Source organism: Lutra lutra, chromosome 1 (genome assembly GCF_902655055.1).
Source record: "Lutra lutra chromosome 1, mLutLut1.2, whole genome shotgun sequence".
Taxonomy (NCBI): Eukaryota; Metazoa; Chordata; class Mammalia; order Carnivora; family Mustelidae; genus Lutra; species Lutra lutra.
In genome coordinates, this window is record NC_062278.1 from 134,007,367 (window position 1) to 134,030,753 (window position 23,387).

General features: G+C 35.6%; 1 protein-coding gene across 2 annotated transcripts in view; it reads left to right on the top strand.

Moving 5' to 3' along the window:
• The window catches only part of PIK3R4 (phosphoinositide-3-kinase regulatory subunit 4), an 83,242-nt gene that overhangs the window by 41,713 nt on the left and 18,142 nt on the right, over positions 1-23,387 (top strand). For both annotated transcript variants that reach the window (XM_047737225.1, XM_047737233.1), the window contains exons 9-13: positions 292-495; positions 9,734-9,935; positions 11,899-12,086; positions 13,100-13,310; positions 15,715-15,880. In XM_047737225.1, the coding sequence (XP_047593181.1) occupies positions 292-495; positions 9,734-9,935; positions 11,899-12,086; positions 13,100-13,310; positions 15,715-15,880 (971 nt within the window). The remainder of the gene's footprint in view (positions 1-291; positions 496-9,733; positions 9,936-11,898; positions 12,087-13,099; positions 13,311-15,714; positions 15,881-23,387) is intronic.

Genomic DNA, 23,387 nt, shown 5'->3' on the forward strand with positions numbered 1-23,387 from the left:
GAAGAAGTCTCTGTCATTTTCTAAGTTTTTCTGTCCTGGGTGTATACTATTATTCTTTCAGTATGGAAGACACAGATGTGTACTCACATGCTAAAAATGTAAAGAAAAACCTTAGCTCTTATAGGTCAGTAGTAATCTTTTTTCTTTGAAGAAAAAATTGCAGATGTTGATATCTCCCATTTTCTGAGGAAATATGGATATTAACTTTGCACAAGTTGTATTTACTGAATATGAAAATAACTGTACTATATGTTGTATCTTTGGCTGATTCTTTTTATTTTCCTAATATAGATTGAAAGGAAACTTGTTCTGCTCAGTGTTTTAAAAGAGCCAGTAAGTCGTTCTATATTTGATTATGCTTTGAGGTCTAAAGATATTACTAGCTTGTTCAGACATCTTCACATGCGCCAGAAGAAACGAAATGGGTCTCTTCCTGACTGCCCTCCACCGGAGGATCCTGTCATAGCACAGCTTCTGAAGAAATTGCTCTCACAGGTTGTATTACCTTTCTGAAATCTTACATTTAAACACAAATTTCATAAAAACATTCAAGCATCCATTTAGTTATTAAAAATACTTTTGGTTATTTAGGTTGCATCATAACAAATGAGTAAATAAACCTGGCAAATATATACATTTGCCTTGGCATCTAGGAGATACTAGGATGATGATAAAGCATTGCTTTGAGCTCTATAAGGAATCATGGTAGACCTATTAAGTTTCTTTTGTGATTATTGCATGTACAAATAAGGGAGAGAGTACATACAACCTTAAATTTGATTAATATTCTTGGTTCAGTTCCATATTTCACCAAAAAAAAAAAAAAAAGGAAAAAAATTCAATTAGAAGAAACATTGCAAAGCACAGATATAGGACAGAGAGATCCTAATTTATTTCAGTCCAAATTTAGAGTTTTCTCACTACATGCAAACAGCTGAAATAACTGGGATTTATAATACATCTTAGATTAAATAAACCAGTTACTCCTGTATATTGAAAGCCTATGATTTGGATCAATTACCAAATCTTGTTAGAACTGGGAAGTAATCTATTTATTATACTTGGAATTAGTAAGTCCTCTTTAGAAATAGTCTAGATTCCGTGTCCTGTTTTAAAAGGGTTATATGGAACTTAAAGAAGTCAAGATAGAAATGAAAATGGTAGAAATAAAGACTACAGTTTCTGAATAAATGCCCCATGAGCTAGAAAGTAAATGAGTAAAGTTATTAAAAAATAACTTCAATGACTATATTTAAGTCTGTAGGACATTTTGGTTAAGAGAATACTTGTCAGTCATGTCTTACCTAACAAGAAGATGAGAAAATGTTTCAGTTGCCTGAGAGAATTTGATAAATTTGAAGATATAAATCCTTTCTTGTATTAGTCACTAAATATCCAGTGCTGTTTCATGCTTCTGTGTTGGTTTGGGTGATTGAATATCCCATAGGAGCCTGGTCAATAACCATTTTGGTTCTTCTGGGTCTCAGTTTGCCTGGAGGTTGGAACTGCTTCTCAGTGTCCCTTCCAGGCCAGTGGTTCTGTTTCCTGTATTTTAGAAGACTTAATTTGTATGACTTGAATTACCAAAGAGCTTTTTCTTTGGGTTTTCTTTTAACCTTGGCTTGTACATTAGATGTATTTTATATTTTAGAAAGCAATTTATGGAAAATTAAATATTGAATCACATTTCCTTGTTGTTTCTCTTGAGTAAGTAATCCTTATCAAAAAGATTTTAGCATGCAATAAAAACCACCCCAATTTAGCTGTTTCTTTGGGCTTAGATGGTGTGATTCTTTGTATTTCTCTCTTCTACAAATCCTGTGTATTAAATTAAAAGCTTCTATACTAAAATTTCTTCGTAAGTCATTAGTTACTTAGGGCCACTCTAGCCATCAGTTCTTACTTTTCACCTTGCTGTGTGTATAGGTTTTGCCAATGCCATGGGTAAAAGGAGGGAGGGGAAGGAAGCAGTTTTCATAGCTTTTTTATTTTCTGCTTCCTGCTGTCCTCCTAAACCCTTCTACACCATCACTGCTTCCACAGCCAGCCCTCATTATTGGGTACCATGATGAAATCAATAAAACACACTGACTTGTATTCCTCTGAAATGTTAGTGCTTGATGTATTCATTTGTCTGTCATGTGCACCCTCATTTGTATGACTGGGGAAGGAGGACCATGTTTTCCCTGGTTTTATGTTGTTTCTGTGAACAACAGTTTTAGGAGACTCCTAAGGGTTAGTAGTACTCTGTTTCAAGGGACAAGCGCTACAAGTAGATGGGAGAGCAGGCTAGAATCTTTGAGGTCCTCAGAAGTAACAGCAGATTATTACTGGCTTCCATTTTTTGAGGACCTACAACGAGACTACCACTGCAGGTGGTGCTGTCCATATTTTGTCACTGTCCTTACATAACAAGCTTGAACAACAGGTGTTATCCCCATTTTATAGTTAAGGAGACTGACTCAGTGAGGATAGTTAAGTTATCTATGCTCACACAGTTTAGTAAGCTTCAAAGCTGACATTGGAACTAAACCCATCTAACTCCTTTACCATGCCATCTCTTTTTTTTTTTTTTTTTTTTTTTTTAAGATTTATTTATTTGTTAGAGAGAGCAAGAGCACCACCGGGGGGGGGGGGGGTGGCAGGCAGAGGGAGAAACAGACTCCCTGTTGAGCAGGGAGCCTGATATGGGACTCCATCCCAGGACCCTGGGATCATGACCTGAGCCAAAGGCAGATGCTTAACTGAGCCACCCAGGTATCCCAATCACCATGCCATCTTGCCTCAAAATAAGGGACTGGGAGCTAAGGCTGAAAGGCTTGCTTAAGTTTTTTTATGGATATAGGAAGGGTCCATGTGCAGTTCATCTCTTCAGCTCCTTGCATGCCTTTTATCTGCCTTCACTTCATTTTGATCCCTGCACTACCTGAGTTTCTTGGGATTACTCACAGAGGCTTGGAGTCAGGGGAGACTTTGGAGGTAGGAATTGAGTCCCTGTTCCTAATACAGGGATACAGAGGGAAGGATGCTTTTAGCCTCTGCAAGTGGGAATTCTGAATACTCCTACAAAATATTTCTTAATTGGGGTTTTACAGTGCTTTTTTGTATAGGACTGCACTTCAGATACATAATGGGTGAAATAGGCTTTTCTAGACCATCCTAGTATTGTTTCTGTGGGAAAATATGCTCAGGGTTCTGGGTAACAGACTTTTAAAGTACACTTTTGGAACATATGGAAGTTAGAATCTGCCTGAACTCCAGATTTTCAGCAGAACTTACCATCTGGAGGTGGTACATGGTGGGGCTATTTTAGAATTGCATCTACAAGAGCTGTTTTATTTGTATCCATTTGATCAAGTACTAATACAGGATAAGAATATATATATATTTTTACATTTTATTTTTAATTTTTTAAAATTTTGTATTTCTTTTCAGTGTAACAGTATTCATTGTTTTTGCACCACACCCAGTGCTCCATGCAATCTGTGCCCTTCTTAATACCCACCACCTGGTTCCCCCAACCTCCCACCCCCCTGCCCCTTCAAACCCTCAGATTGTTTTTCAGAGTCCATAGTCTCTCATGGTTCACCTCCCCTTCCAATTTCCCTCAACTCCCTTCTCCTCTCCATCTCCCCATTAGCAAGACAGGAAACAACTGTGTTGGAGGGGATGTGGAAAAAGGGGAACCCTCTTACACTGTTGGTGGGAACGCAAGTTGGTGCAGCCACTTTGGAGAACAGTGTGGAGATTCCTCAAGAAATTAAAAGTAGAGCTTCCCTATGACCCTGCAATTGCACTACTGGGTATTTACCCCAAGGATACAGATGTAGTGAAAAGAAGGGCCATCTGTACCCCAATGTTTATAGCAGCAATGGCCACGGTCTCCAAACTGTGGAAAGAACCAAGATGCCCTTCAACGGACAAATGGATAAGGAAGATGTGGTCCATATACACTATGGAGTATTATGCCTCCATCAGAAAGGATGAATACTCAACTTTTGTATCAACATGGACGGGACTGGAAGAGATTATGCGGAGTGAAATAAGTCAAGCAGAGAAAGTCAATTATCATATGGTTTCACTTATTTGTGGAGGATAAGAATATTCTGATTTCACTCCTTTTAAAAAATGACATACTTTAAATTTTTATTTTTATTTTTTAATTTTTTTAAAAAAATTATTTGACACAGAGCACAAACAGGGGGAGCAGCAGGCAAAGGGAGAGGGAGAAGCAGGCTCCCCACTGAGCAGGGAGCCTGACACGGGGCTTGATTACAGGACACCAGGATCATGACCTGAGCTGAAGGCAGCTGCTTAACCAACTGAGCCACCCAGGCACTCCATAAATTTAAAATAAAAATCATTTTTTAATGATTTTTTATTTTACTATTTCTGGATTGGTAGTGTAGACACAAGGTGTAAAATTGAAAAAATATTGGAAGCTCTATAATAAAATACAGGTTTTCCTATAATCCCTGATCCCCAGCCACCCAGTTTCTTTCTCTGTTGATAATGAATTTTATGTTTTTAGAGTGCTGAATTCCTTTACATAGTGTCAGATTGTTGTGTTGTACAGTTACTTACTTGGAATCAGTTTGATCCTTTTAAGCCTTGCTTTTTTTTTTTTTTTTTTTTAATTTTAAATCCAGTACAGTTAAACATACATTTAATCCATACAGTTAACAGTTAACTGTTAACAGTTAACATAACAGTGTTATCTTAGTTTCAGGTGTGCAATGTAGTGATTCATCAATTCTGTACATTATCCATTGCTCATCAAGATAAGTGTGCTCTTAATTTCCTTCACCTATTTCACCAATTCCCCCCACCCCCCACCTTTCCATCAGTTCTCTGTAGTTAAGAGTCTGGTTTTTTATTTGTCTCTCTGTTTTTTTTTTTTGTTTCTTAAATTCTATACGAGGGAAATCATAGGGACTTGTCTTTCTTTGACTAGCTTTTTTTTATTTATTTATTTTCAATATTCCAAAATTCATTGTTTATGCACCACACCCAGTGCTCCATGTAATACCTGCCCTCTATAGTACCTACCACCAGGCTCATCCAACCGCCCCCCCCACCCCCCAAAACCCTCAGTTTGTTTCTCAGAGTCCACAGTCTCTCGTGGTTTGTCTCCCACTCTGACTTCCCCCAACTCACTTCTCCTCTTTTGCTTAGGATTACATTCTTTATGTATCTCCATGTTGTTGCAAATGACAAGATTTTATTCTTTTTAATGGCTGAGTAATAGTCCATTGTAGATGTATATCACATCTTCTTTATCCATTCATCTGTCATTGGACACTTGCACTGCTTCTAAATTTTGGCTATTGTAAATAACACTACAGTAAACATAGGGGTGCATATATCTTTTAGAATTCATGTTTTTATATTCTTTGGGTTAATACACAGTAGTGGAATTACTGATCATATGGGTAGTTCTAGTTTTAATTTTTTGAGGAACCTCCATACTGTTTGCCACAGGGAAAGTGCCAGTTTGCATTCCTATCAACAGTGCATGAGGGTTCCCTTTTTTCCACATCCTTGTCAGTACTTGTTATTTCTTGTCTTTTTAATTTTAGCCATTCCATCTGGTGTGAGATGATATCTCAGTGGTTTTGATTTGCATTTCCCTGATGACGAAAGATCTTTTCTTGTGTTTGTTGGCCATGTGTATGTCTTCTTTAGAAAAATGTTTGTTCATGTACTCTATTTTTTAATCGGATTATTTCTTTGTTTTGAGTTGTACAAGTTCTTTATATATTTTAGATACTGACTCCTTATTGGATATAACATTTGAAAATATTTTCTCCTATTCATTAGATTGTCTTTTTGTTTTGTTGATGGTTTTGTTGATGTTTCCTTTGCTGTGCAAAAGCTTTTTTATTTTGGTGTAGTCCCAGTAGTTTATATTTGCTTTTGTTTCCCTTTCTTGAGAAGACATTTCTGGGAAAATGTTTTCTGTTGTCCATGTCGAAGAAATTATTGCCTATGTTTTCTAAGAGGTTTATTTTTCCAGGTCTCACAATTAGATCTTTAATTTATTTTGAGTTTATTTTTGTGTATGATGTAGGGAAGTGGTCTGGTTTATTGTTGTGCACTTAGTTGTCCAGTTTTCCCAGCGCCATTTATTGAAGAGACTATCTTTTCCCATTGTATATTCTTGCCTCTTTGTCATAGATTAATTGACCATATGAGTATGAGTTTATTTCTGGGTTCTGTATTTTGTTTCATTGATCTATGTGTGTGTTTTTGTGGCAGTATCCTACTGTTTTGATTACTGCAGCTTTGTAGTATATCTTAAATTCTGGGATTGTGTTACTTGCAGCTTTGTTCTTCTCTCTCAAGATTGCTTTGGCTGTTTGAGGTTTTTTATGATTCTATACAAATTTTAATATTATTTGTTCTAGTTATGTGAAAAATGTTGGTTTTGTGATAAAGATTGCATTGAATACAGATTGCTGTAGATTGCTTTTAGTAGTATGGACATTTTAACAATATTAAGTTTTCCAATTCATGAGCATAGAATATCTTCCCATTTGTGTTGTCTTCAATTTCTTTCATCAGTGTTGTGTAGTTTTCAAGAGTATAGGTTATTCACCTCCTTGGTTAAATTTATACCTACGCATTTTGTTCCTTTTGGTCCAATTTTAAATGGACTTACTTTCTTAATTTCTTTTTCTGCTGCTCTATTATTAGTGTATAGAAATGCAACAGATTTCTGTGTATTAATTTTATATCCTGCAACTTACCTAGCTCATTTATCAGTGCTGATAATGTTTTGGTGGAGTCTTTAGGGCTTTCTCTGTGTAGTATCATGTTATCTACAAATTGTGACATTTTTCCTTGTTCCTTACCAATTCGGATGCCTCTTATTTCTTTTTCATGTCCAATTGCTGTAGCTCAGACATCCATTACTATGTTGACTAAAAAGTCGTGTAAGTAGACATCCTTATCTTGTACCTGATGTTAGCAGAAAAGCTCTCAGTTTTTCACTATTGAGTGTGATGTTAGCTATGGGTTTTTTCATATAAGGCCTTTATTATGTTGAGGTAATGTTCCTGCTAAAACATTTTGTTGATAGTTTTTATCATGAATGGATGTTGTATTTTATCAAGTGCTTTTTCTATATCTATTGAGATGATCATTTAATGTATTACATTGATTTGCAAATATTGAACCATCCTTGCATACTCTGAATAAATCTCACTTGATCATGGTGAATAATTTTTTTAAAATGTTGAATTCAGTTTGCTAATATTTTGTTGAGGATTTTTATATATGTTGATCAGAAATTTTGGTCTTTAGCTCTCTTTTTGTGGTGTCTTTGTCTGGTTTTATATCATCCCCATAGAATGAATTTGGAAGTTTTCCTTTCTCTTCTATTTTTTTGGACTAGTTTGAGAAGAATAGGTATTAACTGTTCTTTAAATTTTTGGTAGAATTCACCTGTAAAGCCATCTGGTCCTAGATTTTTGTTTGTTGTGAGTGTTTTGCTTACTGATTCAATTTTATTTCTGGTAGTTGGTCTCTTCCAGTTTTCTATTTTTAATGTATTAAATAGACTTCTTATAAAAATACTTTAAACATATAAGTAATGTAAATATTTTATGAAATTTTTCTGTAGTCTGAATTTTTTTTTGCTCTTACTGTATTTTTGCATTTAGGTTCATAAATGATTTGTTCTTCAGTTTTCCTTTCTTGTAATGTCCTTTAGGTATATATACCAAATACTAAAGAAAGAAATCCTGACTTATAATCTTGTCTTGAAATTACTCCTAATTCTTAACAGTTCACCTGAATGCTTCCTGTTTAAGGATGATTGCTCCTAGTAATGTCAGTTTGCAATTTCTGATTTAGGTGTGTGTCTTATGGGAGTCTGGAAACTCTAATATGATTGTATTATTGTTAAAAAGAAGCTTTTTCCTCCATGGTGCACTTCTGATGTTTTTTGTTGAGATAATGCACATACAGAATAATGCACATTTTCATCATCTTGGAAAGAAACCCCATATCCATTAGCAGTTATTCCCCATTTACTTCTTCCTCTAGCCCCTGGAAACCACTAAATCTACTTTCTGTTTCTAGGAATTTGCCTATTTTGGATCTTTCCTATAAATGGAACTGTACAATATGTGGCATTTTTGTGTCTGGTTTCTTTCACTTAGCAAAATATTTTCAAGGTTGCTCCATGTTATGGCATATATTAATACTTCAGTCCTTTTTATGGTTCTTATGGTGACCCCGTATGTGGACTAAAATGGAGACCTCCCTTTTATGAACTAAAATCTTGTCTAACAGAAAGAATAGAACTCTTGCTACAGCTGTAAAATTGTCTACATTAGGCAAATTTTAGGAGGAAAAGTAAAAATAAATGAAGAATTTCAGGCCAGTATTGGAAAAAATTCAGTCAAGGATCTTTCTATGATTATTGTACTTTAGTACAATTTTATTTTATTGTTTCTTAGCTTTCTAACTTTCTAGAGTTTGTGTCCTGTTTTGACTGTGGGTTGTGAATATTATTTTAAACTCCAATAGGATCTGGATTAAGGCCTTGGGAATTGTATTTTATTAATTTTTTTTCGTTGGCATAATAAAATCATTCTAGAGGATTCTGTGGATGGTTTGAAAATTAAGAAAAAATTGCAGAACTGTTCCATTTACCAGAATATTTGTTTCACATTGAATTATTTAAATTAATTATTTAGTATTTTTTGGCTGTCAGTTTCAAGTATTCTTAAGTGTCTTTGGTAGATTAACTTACTGAAATTTCAAAATAGACAAAAAAAAATTTCAAAATAGCCTTATAAGATGGATGCTAATAATTATCCTTATTTTCTAGATAAATCAGTAGAGGTTTAGGGAAATTGGGTAATTTGCCCAAGTTTACATGTATAGTAAGTAATAGAATTTCATTGTACTTTGGCAGTCTAACTTTAATTATACTGTTATCCTAGGGTGTATTGCTTGCATTTGCTGCTTAGTCTGCATATATCAATTTCTGAAGTGTGTAGCATGTTTTATGTATCATAGAGTCCCTTCACAAACAGTGTCTCATTTAATATTCTCAACACATCTAAGAGCAAGGTTGAAATAGGTATGCTCTCTTTTACTTAATATTGTATTTCCAGAATTTTTGTTTAGATAGTAAATGCTTATTCAGAGTTACATATTAAAGATAAAGTAGCAGGCACTGTATTAATTTCTTTGGAGATTTCAAAGATGAATTATACTGAATGCTTCCATTTAGAAAGAAAGTTAAGGTACAAATTGTGATACAAAATAGAAAATGCGGGACGCCTGAGTGGCTCAGTGGGTTAAGCTGCTGCCTTCGGCTCAGGTCATGATTCTAGCGTCCTGGGATCAAGTCCCGCATGGGGCTCCTTGCTCAGCAGGGAGCCTGCTTCTCTCTCTGCCTCTGCCTGCCACCCTGCTTGTTTGTGTGCGCGCTCTCTCTCTGACAAATAAATAAATAAAATCTTAAAAAACAAACAAACAGAAAATGCCACAATACAGGGTGTTCTGGGAGATCAGAATAGTGAGATGTTCAGTATTGGTACTTTCTTTTCTCTTGCCTTTTTGTTTGCTTTATTTTAGCATTCTAATTCTTAAAATTTTACAGTAGAATTTAAAATTTGACATTCAGTTGTTACTGCTTTTGAAAATAATAATGAAAAATAATGCCTGTTACTGCTTTTGAAAATAACCTAGAACATATGTTTTTTTTTGGTTTTAGGGAATGACAGAGGAAGAGGAAGACAAACTCTTGGCACTGAAAGACTTCATGATGAAATCTAACAAAGCAAAGGCCAATATAGTAGACCAGAGCCATCTCCACGATAGTAGTCAGAAAGGTATCATTGACTTAGCAGCATTAGGCATAACTGGGAGACAAGTTGATCTTGTTAAAACCAAACAGGAACCCGATGATAAGCGAGGTTAGTATATTTTTGTGTGTGTTTGTGTGTGTTTAGCTTATTATTATTTACTTCATAAAGTTAGCTATAGCTAATTAGTAGTAAAATGAAAAATCATATTTTTCAAATGTAATACGTCAAAGTACTGTGGGTGACTCTATTATGTAGCAGGAAAATTGGCAGGGAGGAAAAGTAGAGAACTGAATTGACAGCTAAAAATTTATATAGGGACGTCGGTTAAGTGTCTGCCTTTGGCTTGGGTCATGATCCCAGAGTCCTAGGATCGAGTTCCACATCAGGCTCCCTGTTCAGTGGGGAGCCTGCTTCTCCCTCTTCCTGCTCTGCCTGCTGCTTCCCCTGCTTGTGCTCTCTCTCTGACAAATAAATCAAATTACAAGAAAAAAAAAAAGTTATATAACCTGTCAAAGTCATGGCTCTCTGTGTCAGATCAGGATTCAAACCAAAGCTTGACTCCAGAGCTCTGCTCTTATAATGAGATCATGTTGCCTTTATGGAGATGTATATTGACGATGAATTCCTATTTCTTAATCCTTTAAACACCAAGCCAAGGTCAATAGTCTGTGTTAAAATGAAATAGTTATCTAGTTTGTTTTAGTAGGTAATGCCCAGTGAATTGAAAAGAACAATCTTGTTATTAACAATGAAATATAAAAGAGTAGATGTGAGAGAAGACTTAATTGTTTGAAGTTTCAAGATTTAGAACTATCAGCTATTGTGACAAGAATGTTAATAGACATTGACTGTATGAGGTTTTTAAGATCTTTTGTGTTCTTCCTTTAACCCTTTCTGAGATGTAATTACTTCCAGGTATATGCCTTTAAAAATAGTATCAGAGTTTAAGGACAGCTGAATTATATTTTAAATAAACCTCTAACTGCCACACTTGGGGTAAAATTATTTGGAACTTAATTACCTGTGGTTTACATTGATAATAATTAAAACACTGATACAGATTATAAGAAAAACACAAGCACCCCAACAGAAAAATATTGAAGGATTTGAACTTAAAACTGATAGAAGAATAGAAATGCATGTTTGAAAAAATAAATAAATGCAAAACAATGAGATGCCATTTTCTGCCATGTGATCAGCAAAGACTGAATGATACCTATTGTTAGTAAGGGGATAGGGAATAGGCATTGTCATACACTGTTGATAGATTATAAATTGAACATACTCTTTTTAGAAAGCAGTGTCGTTACTCTTTGAGTCACCATTTTCAATTCTGGAAATTTCTTCCAGGAAATACCGATAAGCATGTAAGAAATATGTATAAGAATGTTCTTAGTTTAAAAAAAAGGAATAATTGAAGTATCCATTAGTAGGGGGATAGTTAAATAAACAATTAGTGTATTTAGTTAAGAGAAAAACAGGTTGTGAAACACTTTATATTTGTACTATTTAATTTTTGCAAAATGATATGGTATATCATTAAACTATATAGTCTGTGAGGTTTACAAAGTTATGGGGGAAATTCATGTTATATTTTCGTAATGCAAGAACTTTGTGTTATTTGATGTACTTTTTGTAACTGGAGAAAGATTTTTTAAAAGTTTCTTTTTATACTCAGGAGGTAAGTGTATAACAATTGATTTTTATATTTGGTTTGTTTGTATCCTAAGTAATACTAGAAATAGGTCATATTTAGCAGTGTAGTCAGTGACATTTGAAAAAGTTGCTTTTATTGTTGGTTCTAGCGATAAAGTGGTTATTTGAAATTGAGCTAGCCTTGCGAAACTAGGAAGCAATTAGGTCTACTTATTAATGCCATTGAAAGTGCATCTGTTCCATTTATCCCAGAGATAAAGTGAGAGTTAATGAGTTGATGTGTAAATATAAATAAATCAGAGATCAGAAAGAACAGATAGCATGTGAAGTCCCTCCCCACCAAAAAAATAAATAAAAGCACATATTGATTTCAGGAGTTTCCTTTAGATTGACTGTTCTGAATCTGTTTTTGTAGCTAGAAAACATGTAAAACAAGACTCAAATGTAAATGAAGAATGGAAAAGCATGTTTGGGTCACTGGAACCACCAAACATCCCACAGGCTCTACCTAAAGGGACTGACCAGGAGGTGATTCAGACTGGGAAACCACCTCGTTCTGAGTCTTCTGCTGGCATTTGTGTCCCTTTGTCAACTTCTCCACAGGTACTACCAGCTAGGCAATAATCCTCCTTTTGTTTTTCAATCCCATTCTAACTGTTTTGGTTGTTTAAAGGCTGTGTACTATATTGGAAAAATCAACATGGTGAGTTGTCCTTTAGGGAGGATATGTTTCATTATTTTTTCTTCTTCAAATTTTTATTTAAAATTCTCCTTAGTTAACATATAGTGTAATATTGGTTTCAGGACTAGAATTTAGTGATTGATCACTTGGATATGTAACACCTAGTGCTCAAAACAAGTATCCTTCTTAATGCCTATTACCCATTTAGCCTATCCCCTGTCCATCTCCCTTCCAGCAACCCTCAGTTTGTTCTTTATAGTTAAGGACATGCTTCTTTCTAAAAACAGGTTTATCTTTAATTTTATAGCCAAGGGGAAGTCTTTAATTATTGAACGTATCTAAAAAGATCTTGTGTTAGAGTACTCACCAATAAAGTGATCTAAAATTGTGGGTTGAAGACATCATTATCAAATGTGATTATAATTATTAACTTGCAGTGAACCTTTTAAAATCTGTTTTTATTCTTCCTCTAATATAACATACCTGTAAAATAGCAAAAATACTCCTGGAAGTCCCTAGTTTGCCATGTGTGAGAAATGTTATGATGATTTTATATATCTGAAATAAATTTGCAATTTAAGGTGACTCTTCCCTAAGCCAATCATAGTTTAAATGAAAATATTAACTGAACCAACTCATAAAATTCTATTTCTTTTCACTTAAATTAATGAGGATTTTTGTTTAATGTTATTGCTGTAATGATAGGTTTTTTTGGTTGTTGTTTTGTTTTTCTTAGTAATGTAGAGGTTTGGAAATGTAATATTTATAGTTAATTTTTAGTTAGATTTTCACTGAAAAAATAAGTGGATTTAAAACTTGGTACATTAATAAGGAAAAAAGCAGATATAATGAATAGAGAGAAAGAATATTGGTACAGTTTTATCATCTAGTATACTTTGCTTATGACATAAATAGTTATAATTCTGTTTTGCAGCTTCCAGAAGTGACAAATGTCCAAAATAGAAAACCAACAATACAGGTTTTAAGTAGTACAATTTTACCATCTACCTACCAGATTCGGATCACAACTTGTAAAACGGAACTTCAGCAGCTCATCCAGCAGAAGCGGGAGCAGTGTAATGCTGAGAGGATAGCTAAGCAGATGATGGAAAATGCCGAATGGGAGTGTAAACCACCACCACCTGGTAAAAGTGCTACTGCTAGGTAGTTGTATTCTAGTGTGGGTGCCAAAGCCTACCATCTAATGCAGGTTAATTAAAGAAGTAAGAACAAAACTGTCACTTGGAAGCCCAGAGGAGAAGCATTCAGTGAGAAATTTTAAGTCATTATTTGTGGAGTTTGGATCATCTTGGCTGTGCGGGCAACTTGCAGTGTCTTGTTTAGGCTACTTAGTGTTTCAGTCTGTCTGTGGTTCATTTTCTCCATTTATAGTGCTACGTTTTACCTGCCTGCTTATATCATGCCACTTTTTCATAAAATGTCAGTGTTCTTGGAGTAAGCTTCAGCTTTTAATTAGAAGGGTTGAACATCTATTTATTTTCTTTAAAAAAAGGTAAAGCATTTGTAAAGCAGTGGGTACATTTATTTATTTATTTATTTATGTTTTAAAGATTTTATTTCTTTATTTGAGAGAGAGAATGAGCAGGGAGAAGGACAGAGGGAGAGGGAGAGAGATCAAGCAGGACTTGATCTCAGGACCCTAGCCTCATGACCTGAGCTGAAGGCAGACATTTAACCAACTGAGCCACCCAAGCACCCCAGTAATGGGTACTTCTTAAAAAGAAAAAAATCATCATCTGTAATTCCACTACTCAGTGATGAACAGCATTAACATTTTGTGGAAAGATTGCTGTATTTTGAGAAGATTTAAAAGAAACCTAGAGCTATTTCAGATGAAAATGTGGCTCAGCTATGTTAACAGACTTGCCCAGTGTAAATGTGGTGGAGTTAGTTTTTGATATTAGATATGCAGATTTTAAAAAAATTTTTAATGAGTTTCTGTATATAGATTGTAATAATAAAAATTTAACTTGAAAACTCAGAGAAGCAATGCATAGTGTGCTTATGTATAGAGATTTAAAATCCCATGAATTCCTATGTGCTTCCATTGTGTGCTCCAGGGGAAAAAGCTGGTGAAGGTAAATGATTTAAAGATTTAAAAAGTATTATTAAGTGGTAAGTGGCATCTCAGGTCAAATAATATCCTAGAATAGAATCTGTCTTTATAAAAAGCATTTTATATTTGAGTGCAGCTGTACTTTTTATTCAGTAATCATAAAAAAGGTATCAAGTTTTCAGGTTCAAGAAATGTGCAATGACTGTTGAACATTTGATTTTTTTCCTTTCCACACTTGAATGATTGTGTGAAATTGATTTTCTCTAGAGGGAAATGTTCAATCTAGCCTGATGGATTATCTAGACTTCACGGCAAAGTGTTTTTGATCACCTTCAAATCTAGCATATCCTCCTTAAAAATCACATTCAGCTTTTCTTCCCACACATGTGAACTAGAGATCCAAGGGGAAACTTTTTTTTATTTTAGAGTTTACCAGGTTTGGCAATAGTCTTAGTTTCATTTTTGTTTTCTGATAAAAAGAAATAATTTTATCCTAAAATGACATTGTTATCACTTAATTAGACACTCTGCTGAATCCTAATATAGGACCATCTTTAGCATAGCTTTCTGTTTTGTTTTATGTTAAAATTGATTTAATATTAAATATTAAATGTTTCACTTAATATAAAAGTTGACTCATCAAGGATTGAGGATAGTTATGTGCAAGGACCTGTGCTAGGTACTGTGAATGATTCAGAATGGATAAGACATGGTCTCTGGCTTTAGCAAATCTATAATTTATTAAAGGAAATTAATCATACACAAAAGAATATGCATAATAAGACAAGTGTATAGATGTCATAAAGAAAGTACTAGAAAATCCATGGGCACTCTGAGCCTATAATTCATAATACTATTTAATTAAAATGTTGATGCCATACAATAAATGATTGCAGGTAGAGAGGAAATCAATATTTGGTTGTTTACTATGGACCTCAGATGATGTTAGACACTTTATCTATCTTGCTTATCCATATCCACCCTTTGGGCTAAGTAATATTTCCCTCATTTTACATTTGAGGAAATTGAAGCTCAGTTTAAATAAGTACCCTAAGGTCATACATTGTATTATGGTGGATCTGGGTCTTTGAGACTTTGAGAACAAGCTTGCCTCCCTAGCACTCAGTGTCTCTAGGTATAGGATAGCCATTATCTCTGGCTGTTGGACAAGTAGTCAGGGTTTTTCCAGGTGGTAAGTGACTATTGTGCACTAGACCCTAAAGGAGGGCCCCCCCAAGTGCAGTCTTTCTAAAGGCTCCTTGGTCAGCACTTAATTGCTGTCTCGGATGTCTTACTAAATAACAGCAACTGTCACGGTCTAGTAGACCACTCTGTATTGTTTAGCTAGTGGTACCCTTTGTTTAGTTCTTATGATTGTTCTCATGCTGGTCATTGTGACTGTAGCTGGAGGTGAGAGGAATATTGTATTTGTAAACTGTAGTTTAAGACCCGACTCCTTTGCTTTTCCTTAGGGTGGCGTCCTAAAGGGCTACTAGTTGCACATCTTCATGAACACAAATCTGCTGTGAATCGAATTAGAGTCTCTGATGAACATTCACTTTTTGCAACATGTTCAAATGATGGCACAGTGAAAATCTGGAATAGTCAAAAGATGGAAGGGAAGACCACCACTACCAGGTAATAATGCTTGGGAGAAGAATCCATTCAGTCAACAAATGTTTATTGAGTGCTCACTCTGACAGGTGCCATTTTAGGAACCAGGGATATAGCAGTAATACATGGACAAAAATACCTGTTCTGTGGAGCTTTCCTTCTTTTTTTTTTTTTTTTTTTTAAGATTTTGTTTATTTATTTGACAGACAGAGATCACAAGTAGGCAGAGCAGCATGCAGAGAGAAAGGGGGAAGCAGGCTCTATGCTGAGCAGAGAGCCCAGTGTGGGGCTTGATCCCAGGACCCTGAGATCATGACCCAAGCCGGAGGCAGAGGTTTAACCTACTGAGCCACCCAGGCACCCCTTGGAGCTTTCCTTCTTATGAGAGGTGACAAACAATAAGCAGCATAAATAAATAAAACATATAGTATATTAAATGGTAAAAAATTTTGGAGAAAAATAAAGCAGGAAAGAGGGATAGGGAATAGAGTGTGGGGGGAGGGGTAGGTAGAATGTTAAATGAATTGACTAGAGACTGCCTCATAAAAAAGGTATCACCTGAAACAAGTGAAGGAGAAAGTCATGTAGATATCTTGGGGAAGAGGATTCCAGGCACAGGAAAGGAGGGATATCAAAGGCTCTGAGGTAGAAAGATGTTTGGCATGTTTTGAGGAATAGCAGAAAAGTCTGTGTGGCTGGAGCAGAGTGAGCAAGAGGGAGGAGTAAGAGGAACCAGATTACATAGGGCCTTGTAGGCTATTGTAAAGGACTTTGACTTTTACTCTGAGTGAGATGGGAGCCTTTGGAGGATTTCAGGCAGCGGAGACACATGATCTAAGTTAAATTTTAGTAGAATTACTATGGCTCTTGTATTGAGGATACTGAGCAGTTAGAGGCTATTGCAGTAATTCAAGCAGAGGTGGAGGTAGTGGGAAATGATCAGATTCTGGATATATTTTGATGGTAGAACCAGTAAGATTTACTAAATGGGTTAATGGAGCATGAGCAAGAGAAAAGTAATGATGGAATAGCTAGCTGTATAAGGAAAGCACTTACTATGCCATTGCCCCACTGTTATGGTCAAGATGGAGGCTGGTTATGACTTGAAATCTCTAAGACTCTTTACGCATGATGTGATTTTGGTTAAGTGTGATTTAGATTTGTATGTTTATAGTTATGTCCCTTCTTGATATATGGTCTGTTTGTCTGCCAGTTCCCCATTTCCCCATTCCCATCAGTCCTACCATATTAATATTTGTTCTGTGCTTAAATTTGGTCTGGATCTGAAAAGCTACTAGAAATCAAAATTGAATTTCATGTGTAAAAAAAATGTGGATAATCTCTGATGCTTTTCTCATTATCAGTTCAGTAACTACAGTTAATCACAAAATCATCAAACAAAATATCTTTGATAAATAAGAAGTGTACTCTTAACCGTGTAATACAGTTTTGTGCTGTTTATTTTTTAAAAGAGCTCTATGCTTTTGCTTGATTATTTTCATTTTCATTCCTTTTTGGTGTATTACATTGGTCAGAACATAAATCAAAACCAGTAACAGAATCCTGGCTCCATTTAGTAATTTTTTTGTCAACACTTTATTATGAAATTTCAAACATGTAAGTAAAGTTGAAAGAGTTTCACAGCGAACATTCATATACTTGCCACATGGATTCTATAATTTTACTCTATTTGCCATGTCATGATATTATCCATCCTCCTATCAGTTTATCTTTTTAAAATGTATTTCAAAATAAGTTGCAGACATTAGTACATGTCCCCTAAACACTTCAGCTTATTTATCATTAGCTAGAGATCAGTACGTGTTTATAAGTTTTTTTTGTTTGACATGAAATTCATATTCTATGAAATGCACAGATCTTAAGTGAATCATTCTGTGAGCCCCAACAAATAACATACACTTGGCAACTTACACCACTCTCAAGATATAGAATGTAGCCATCACACCAGAAGAATGTCCCCTAGTGTCCCTTCACAGAAAACTCCTGCCTTCTCCCTGCCTACAACCATTCTTTTGATTTTTTTCCCCACCATCGTTAGCATTTTCATTAGTATTTTGTCTAAAATACTCATACTCTTTGCTTAAAAGAGTATTTTCTTTACTTTATTTTATTTACTTTTTACTATTTTGTACTTTGTTTAAAATACTAATACTCTTCTGATAATTTTTTTTTCAAATGGCTCTTTGTTACTATCATTATAAATTGAATTCATTGTCCCTTTATTAGGAGGGGAAGTTCAGTTGACATGTGTAAACCTCTTAAGAAACAACTTGGGGCTACCTGGGTGGCTCAGTGGGTTAAGCCTCTGCCTTTGGCTCAGGTTATGATCTCAGGGTCCTGGGATTGAGCTCCGTATCGGGAATCTCTGCTCAGCGGGGAGCCTGCTTCCCCCTCTCTCTCTGCCTATCTCTCTGCTTGCTTGTGATCTCTCTCTCTGTCAAATAAATAAATAAAATCTTTAAAAAAAACAAACAAACTTGGAATCATTGTTTAACTTTACAAAAGCCTCATTTGTTAATTCCCAAATGATTTTTATTACTGAGCCATGCCTTCTGTATTCCAGTGTCATATTTTAGGGAGTGGTATCCCAGGGTCACATTTCAGACAGTGGTATCCCAGAAAATGTGGCAATTTAGCTGACTGTATAGTCTTTGGGAAGTTTGTATGATAATTAGGAGATTGGATTTCCCCTGGATGCAGCTGTTCTCTTGCTTTTCTGTAACACCTGCTTTCTTGTTTGTGGAGTGCAGTAGGCCTTGGCTCAGAGGTGCTTCATTCCACAGTGGGGAAGAGAGGAAGGGGACTGAATGTGTTTCCTTCATCATATGCCTTCATGAACTGGATTAGGGGAGAAGCACGACATTATTATTGCCAGATCCAAATGGGGAACAGCTGGTGGCTGGGAAAGAGCAACAAAACTCCTTTTTCTTAGGAAAAAGTATTTTCTTAGGAAATATTGCTAGGTACATTCTGACTATTGAGGTTTTTCCCCTATGTGTTATGCTGGCTGACCACCCAGTTCCCGGTCTTGTCTTTTTCATGGAGTATGATGGTGATTTAGGTCACCCAGCTCTTGGCCCTGCCAGTTACTTCTTTCTTGAGTTAAACTGTTGATTTGTCCCTTGGGGACTAGTTTGTGAAAAATTGCTATTTTTCTAATCTCTTACATAAATTTTTTTAAAAACTTAATTCTAATTCTAAATCATATTTTCTTTATGTGTTTCTTGTGTTACCCTATTTTTGGCTCATTTAGCTTCTCAATTTTAGGAGAGGTTGATGAATTTGGTACTTTTATTTGATGATAGAACATCTCAGTGGAGTTTTATCTTGATGAAGAGTTGACACACTAGGAGAGGTGTGCAAGAAAGTTACAGTGTTGCATATTTTAGAATTGCTGGTGGTGTTGGAGGTTGAAGTTTTTGAGTGGAGTGGCTACTCTGAAGAAAAGGGAGTGTAAGAGCCTGTAAAAGTCCTGAGGATGCCTGAGGACTTGATCTTTGCCAGTTGAATTTTGGGGATAGGAAGAGTGGTGGTCAGGAAAGGAGAATGAAGAAGCAATTTAAGTTACATCTGCAATGGAAGAAAGAGTTTTAAGAAAGGAATTTAGAGGCAGCTCTCAAATGCAATGAAAAAGCCAACTAGCATGAAAACCTAATAAGGTCATTGGGCATTCTCATACAGTGTCCTTTGGTGGAATGCAATCGATACAGCTATCATCCTTGGAGGGCTTTTTGATAATATATATTATAAGCACTTATGATGTCCATATCCTAAGGAAATGACTATGAATGAACTCAAAGATTTAGTTTTAAGGGATGTTCAGATTGGCTTCCTTTATAATAGTAAAAAAATTAGAGGTTCGGTAGTAGAGGTAAAATTGGATAAGTAAGTGCTGGTGCAAATATAAAACTAATGTTGTGGGAATAAGTTTTTTTGATATAAAATATATTGATACATTGTGTGAGAAAGTAGGTTTGAGAAGTAGGTTTAAGAACTCACATAGGGTTTCTATTTTTGGAATGACAAAGTAATGATAGAACACTAGTAGATACTGTCAAAATCAACTTTTTCAGAACTCTAGAAATTAACTAAGTCCTGCATTAGTCTGAATAGTGTTATTCAAGAAAATTAGCTGACTTAGAACAGTGAGCCATGTGTTCTCTAATTTTATCCCCTTTTAGCTAACAGTGTGGTAGCTTTGAAAACTAATAGTCCCCCAACCTTTTATCATGCTGTGCCATAACTTTGAAACTCACAGTCCCACAACTGTGGTAGCCCTGAAAACCAGCAGCTTAGTAGTGACTAGAGGGGTCATACATGCTAAAAAGTCCCATTTCTAGAGAATTGTCACTATTTAACCTTTTTGCCAGTTTGCTGAAAGCTCCGTTCTCTGTGTCTATCTTTATTTGATCTGACTCAACCTATTCTTTGAGAAAAAACTGCCCACAGGGCATTTGTTGAAATTATTAATGCCGTTTGTTTAACATTGCAGCAGCTTTTGCAGCAGCTTGTTTGCTGTTTATTTAACAATGTAGCAGCATTACTGGTTGTAGCTAACAAGAGGCTAACAAAAAAACTTACGAGGAAGAACTAGGGAATGATATGTCTTTAGGGGCCTTTGAAAAGTTCAGACATATTTATGGGTATCTTTAAGGCCACATGCATGTATAGGGTTATGTGCATGCTCAAGAAAGAACTGAGAAGACCCCGAGTTTTTGCCTCTGGCTGACCTTGAGACTGTGCAAAGAGGAAATGAAGGATAAGGCAGAGTTGTAAACTGTTTTGTTGAAGGTGTGCCACAAACACAGTGAACCTCAACAAAGGCTAGAACACTTATCATTTCAAGGCAGGTAAGGAAAGGAAATGTCTGTCTAGTCATTAGCCAACCACTAAGTTAACTGAACAAAAACTTTAGTGGCTATGCATGAGAAAGATTATGGACTTTAGATAATTAATCCTGGAAGAGTCACTAAATAAACAGCAAAAACCTTGGGATATTATTTCCAAAATTGACATATGAATTAGAATATCTAGTTTTGAACAAAAAATTGCAGGTCAGGAAAAGAAACAGGAAACTATGGTCTACACACAGGAAAAAAAACAGTCAGTGGAAACTATTCCTCAGTAATCTCAGTTATTAGACTTACTAGACAAAGACTTTAAGTTAGGTATTAAAAATATTATCAAAGAATTAAACCAGGTCTAAAGAATTAAAAGTGAGTGAAGAAAATGTCTCACCAAATATACATATCAATAAGGTTATAGAAATGATCAGTAGAGATTCTGAAGTTGAAATAACTGAAAAAATGAAATAAGTGAACTAAATGAAAAATTCACAAGAGAGGCCGTACAGATTTCACCTGGCAAGAGACAAAATCAGCTGAGGGTAGATCAGTTGACATTATCCAAGCAAAGGTGAAAAAACTAAAAAACAATAAAGAAAAAAGAACAGAGCTTCATAGGCATGCAGAACACTATCACAAAATACACATAGTAGAAGTCCCAGAAGGCAAGAAAGAGAAAAAGGAGGAGAAAGAATATGTGAAGAAACAGTGGCTAAGAACTCCCCAGATTTGGAAAACCTTAATCTGCACATTTAAGCAGCTCAGTGCACTCCAAGTAGGCGTGGCCATACTAGACACAAGATAAGCAAACCTTTGAAAGAATCTTGAAAGCAGTGAGAAAAAAGGGACTTACTGCGGACAAGGGATCCTCAATAAGATTAACAGCTGGCCTTTCATCAGAAATGGTGTAGACTGGGAAGTCAGTGGGAGGACATATTCAAAGTGTTGAAAGAAAAAGACTGTCAACTGATAATGCTATATCCAGAATGTCCTTCAAAAACAAAGAAGAAATTAAGACATTCCAAAGTCATTAAAAACAGAGAATTTGGTGCCTGGGTGGCTCAGTGGGTTAAGCCTCTGCCTTTGGCTTAGGTCATGATCTCAGGGTCCTGGGATTGAGTCCTGCGTTGGGCTCTCTGCTCAGCAGGGAGCCTGCTTCCTCCTCTCTCTCTCTCTGCCTGCCTCTCTGCCTACTTGTGATCTCTCTCTGTCAAATAAATAAAATCTTAAAAAAACAAACAAACAGTACTTATTGCTAGGAGATTTTCCCTAAATGAAATACTTAAAGGTATCTTTTGTGTTGAAAGAAAAGGACACAAGACAGTAACTTGAATTCACATGAAGAAATAAAAAACATTGATAAAGGTAAATATATAAGTAAATATAAAAGTACAAATCATTTTTAGAACTTTTTACCTATTGTCTTATTTAAAAGATAACCGCATATGGTTTGTCTCCCTCCCAATCCCATCTTGTTTCATTTATTCTTCTCCTACCCCCTTAACCCCCCATGATGCATCTCCTCTCCCTCATATCAGGGAGATCATATGATAGTTGTCTTTCTCCGATTGACTTATTTCGCTAAGCATGATACCCTCTAGTTCCATCCACGTCGTCGCAAATGGCAAGATTTCATTTCTTTTGATGGCTGCATAGTATTCCATTGTGTATATATACCACATCTTCTTTATCCATTCGTCTGTAGATGGACATCTAGGTTCTTTCCATAGTTTGGCTATTGTAGACATTGCTGCTATAAACATTCGGGTGCACGTGCCCCTTCGGATCACTACGTTTGTATCTTTAGGGTAAATACCCAGCAGTGCAATTGCTGGGTCATAGGGTAGTTTTATTTTCAACATTTTGAGGAACCTCCATGCTGTTTTCCAGAGTGGTTGCACCAGCTTGCATTCCCACCAGCTTGCATTCCCACCAACAGTGTAGGAGGGTTCCCCTTTCTCCGCATCCTTGCCAGCATCTGTCATTTCCTGCCTTGTTAATTTTAGTCATTCTGACTGGTGTGAGGTGATATCTCATTGTGGTTTTGAAGAGTAAATGAAACAAGATGGGATTGGGAGGGAGACAAACCATAAGTGACTCTTAATCTCACAAAACAAACTGAGGGTTGATGGGGGGAGGGGGTTGGGAGAGGGGGGGTGGGGTTATGGATATTGGGGAGGGTATGTGCTATGGTGAGTGCTGTGAAGTGTGTAAACCTGGCGATTCGCAGACCTGTACCCCTGGGGATAAAAATATATGTTTATAAAAAATAAAATTAAAAAAAAAATAGCTCCCCTTAAAAAAAAAAATAAAAAATAAAAGATAACCACATAAATAATTATAAAACCGTGTTTATGGGCTCGTAGTACATAAATCTAGAATTTGTGTGACAATAATAGTACAGAAAAAGGAGGAAGGAACAGAGAATTTGGAGCAAAGTTTTTGTGTATTAATGAAATTGGTATTAATCTGATCATCTTTAGATATCAAATGTATTTCCCAGGGAAACCACTGGAATAAATCTTTCAAAAACATGAAGTATAAGAAACAACAAAGGAATTAAAATGGTATACTAAAAAATACATTTTAACATAAAAGAAGGCAGTAATGGAGGAATACAACAACAATAACAACAAAACCTGTGTAAGACAGAGAAAACAAATAGC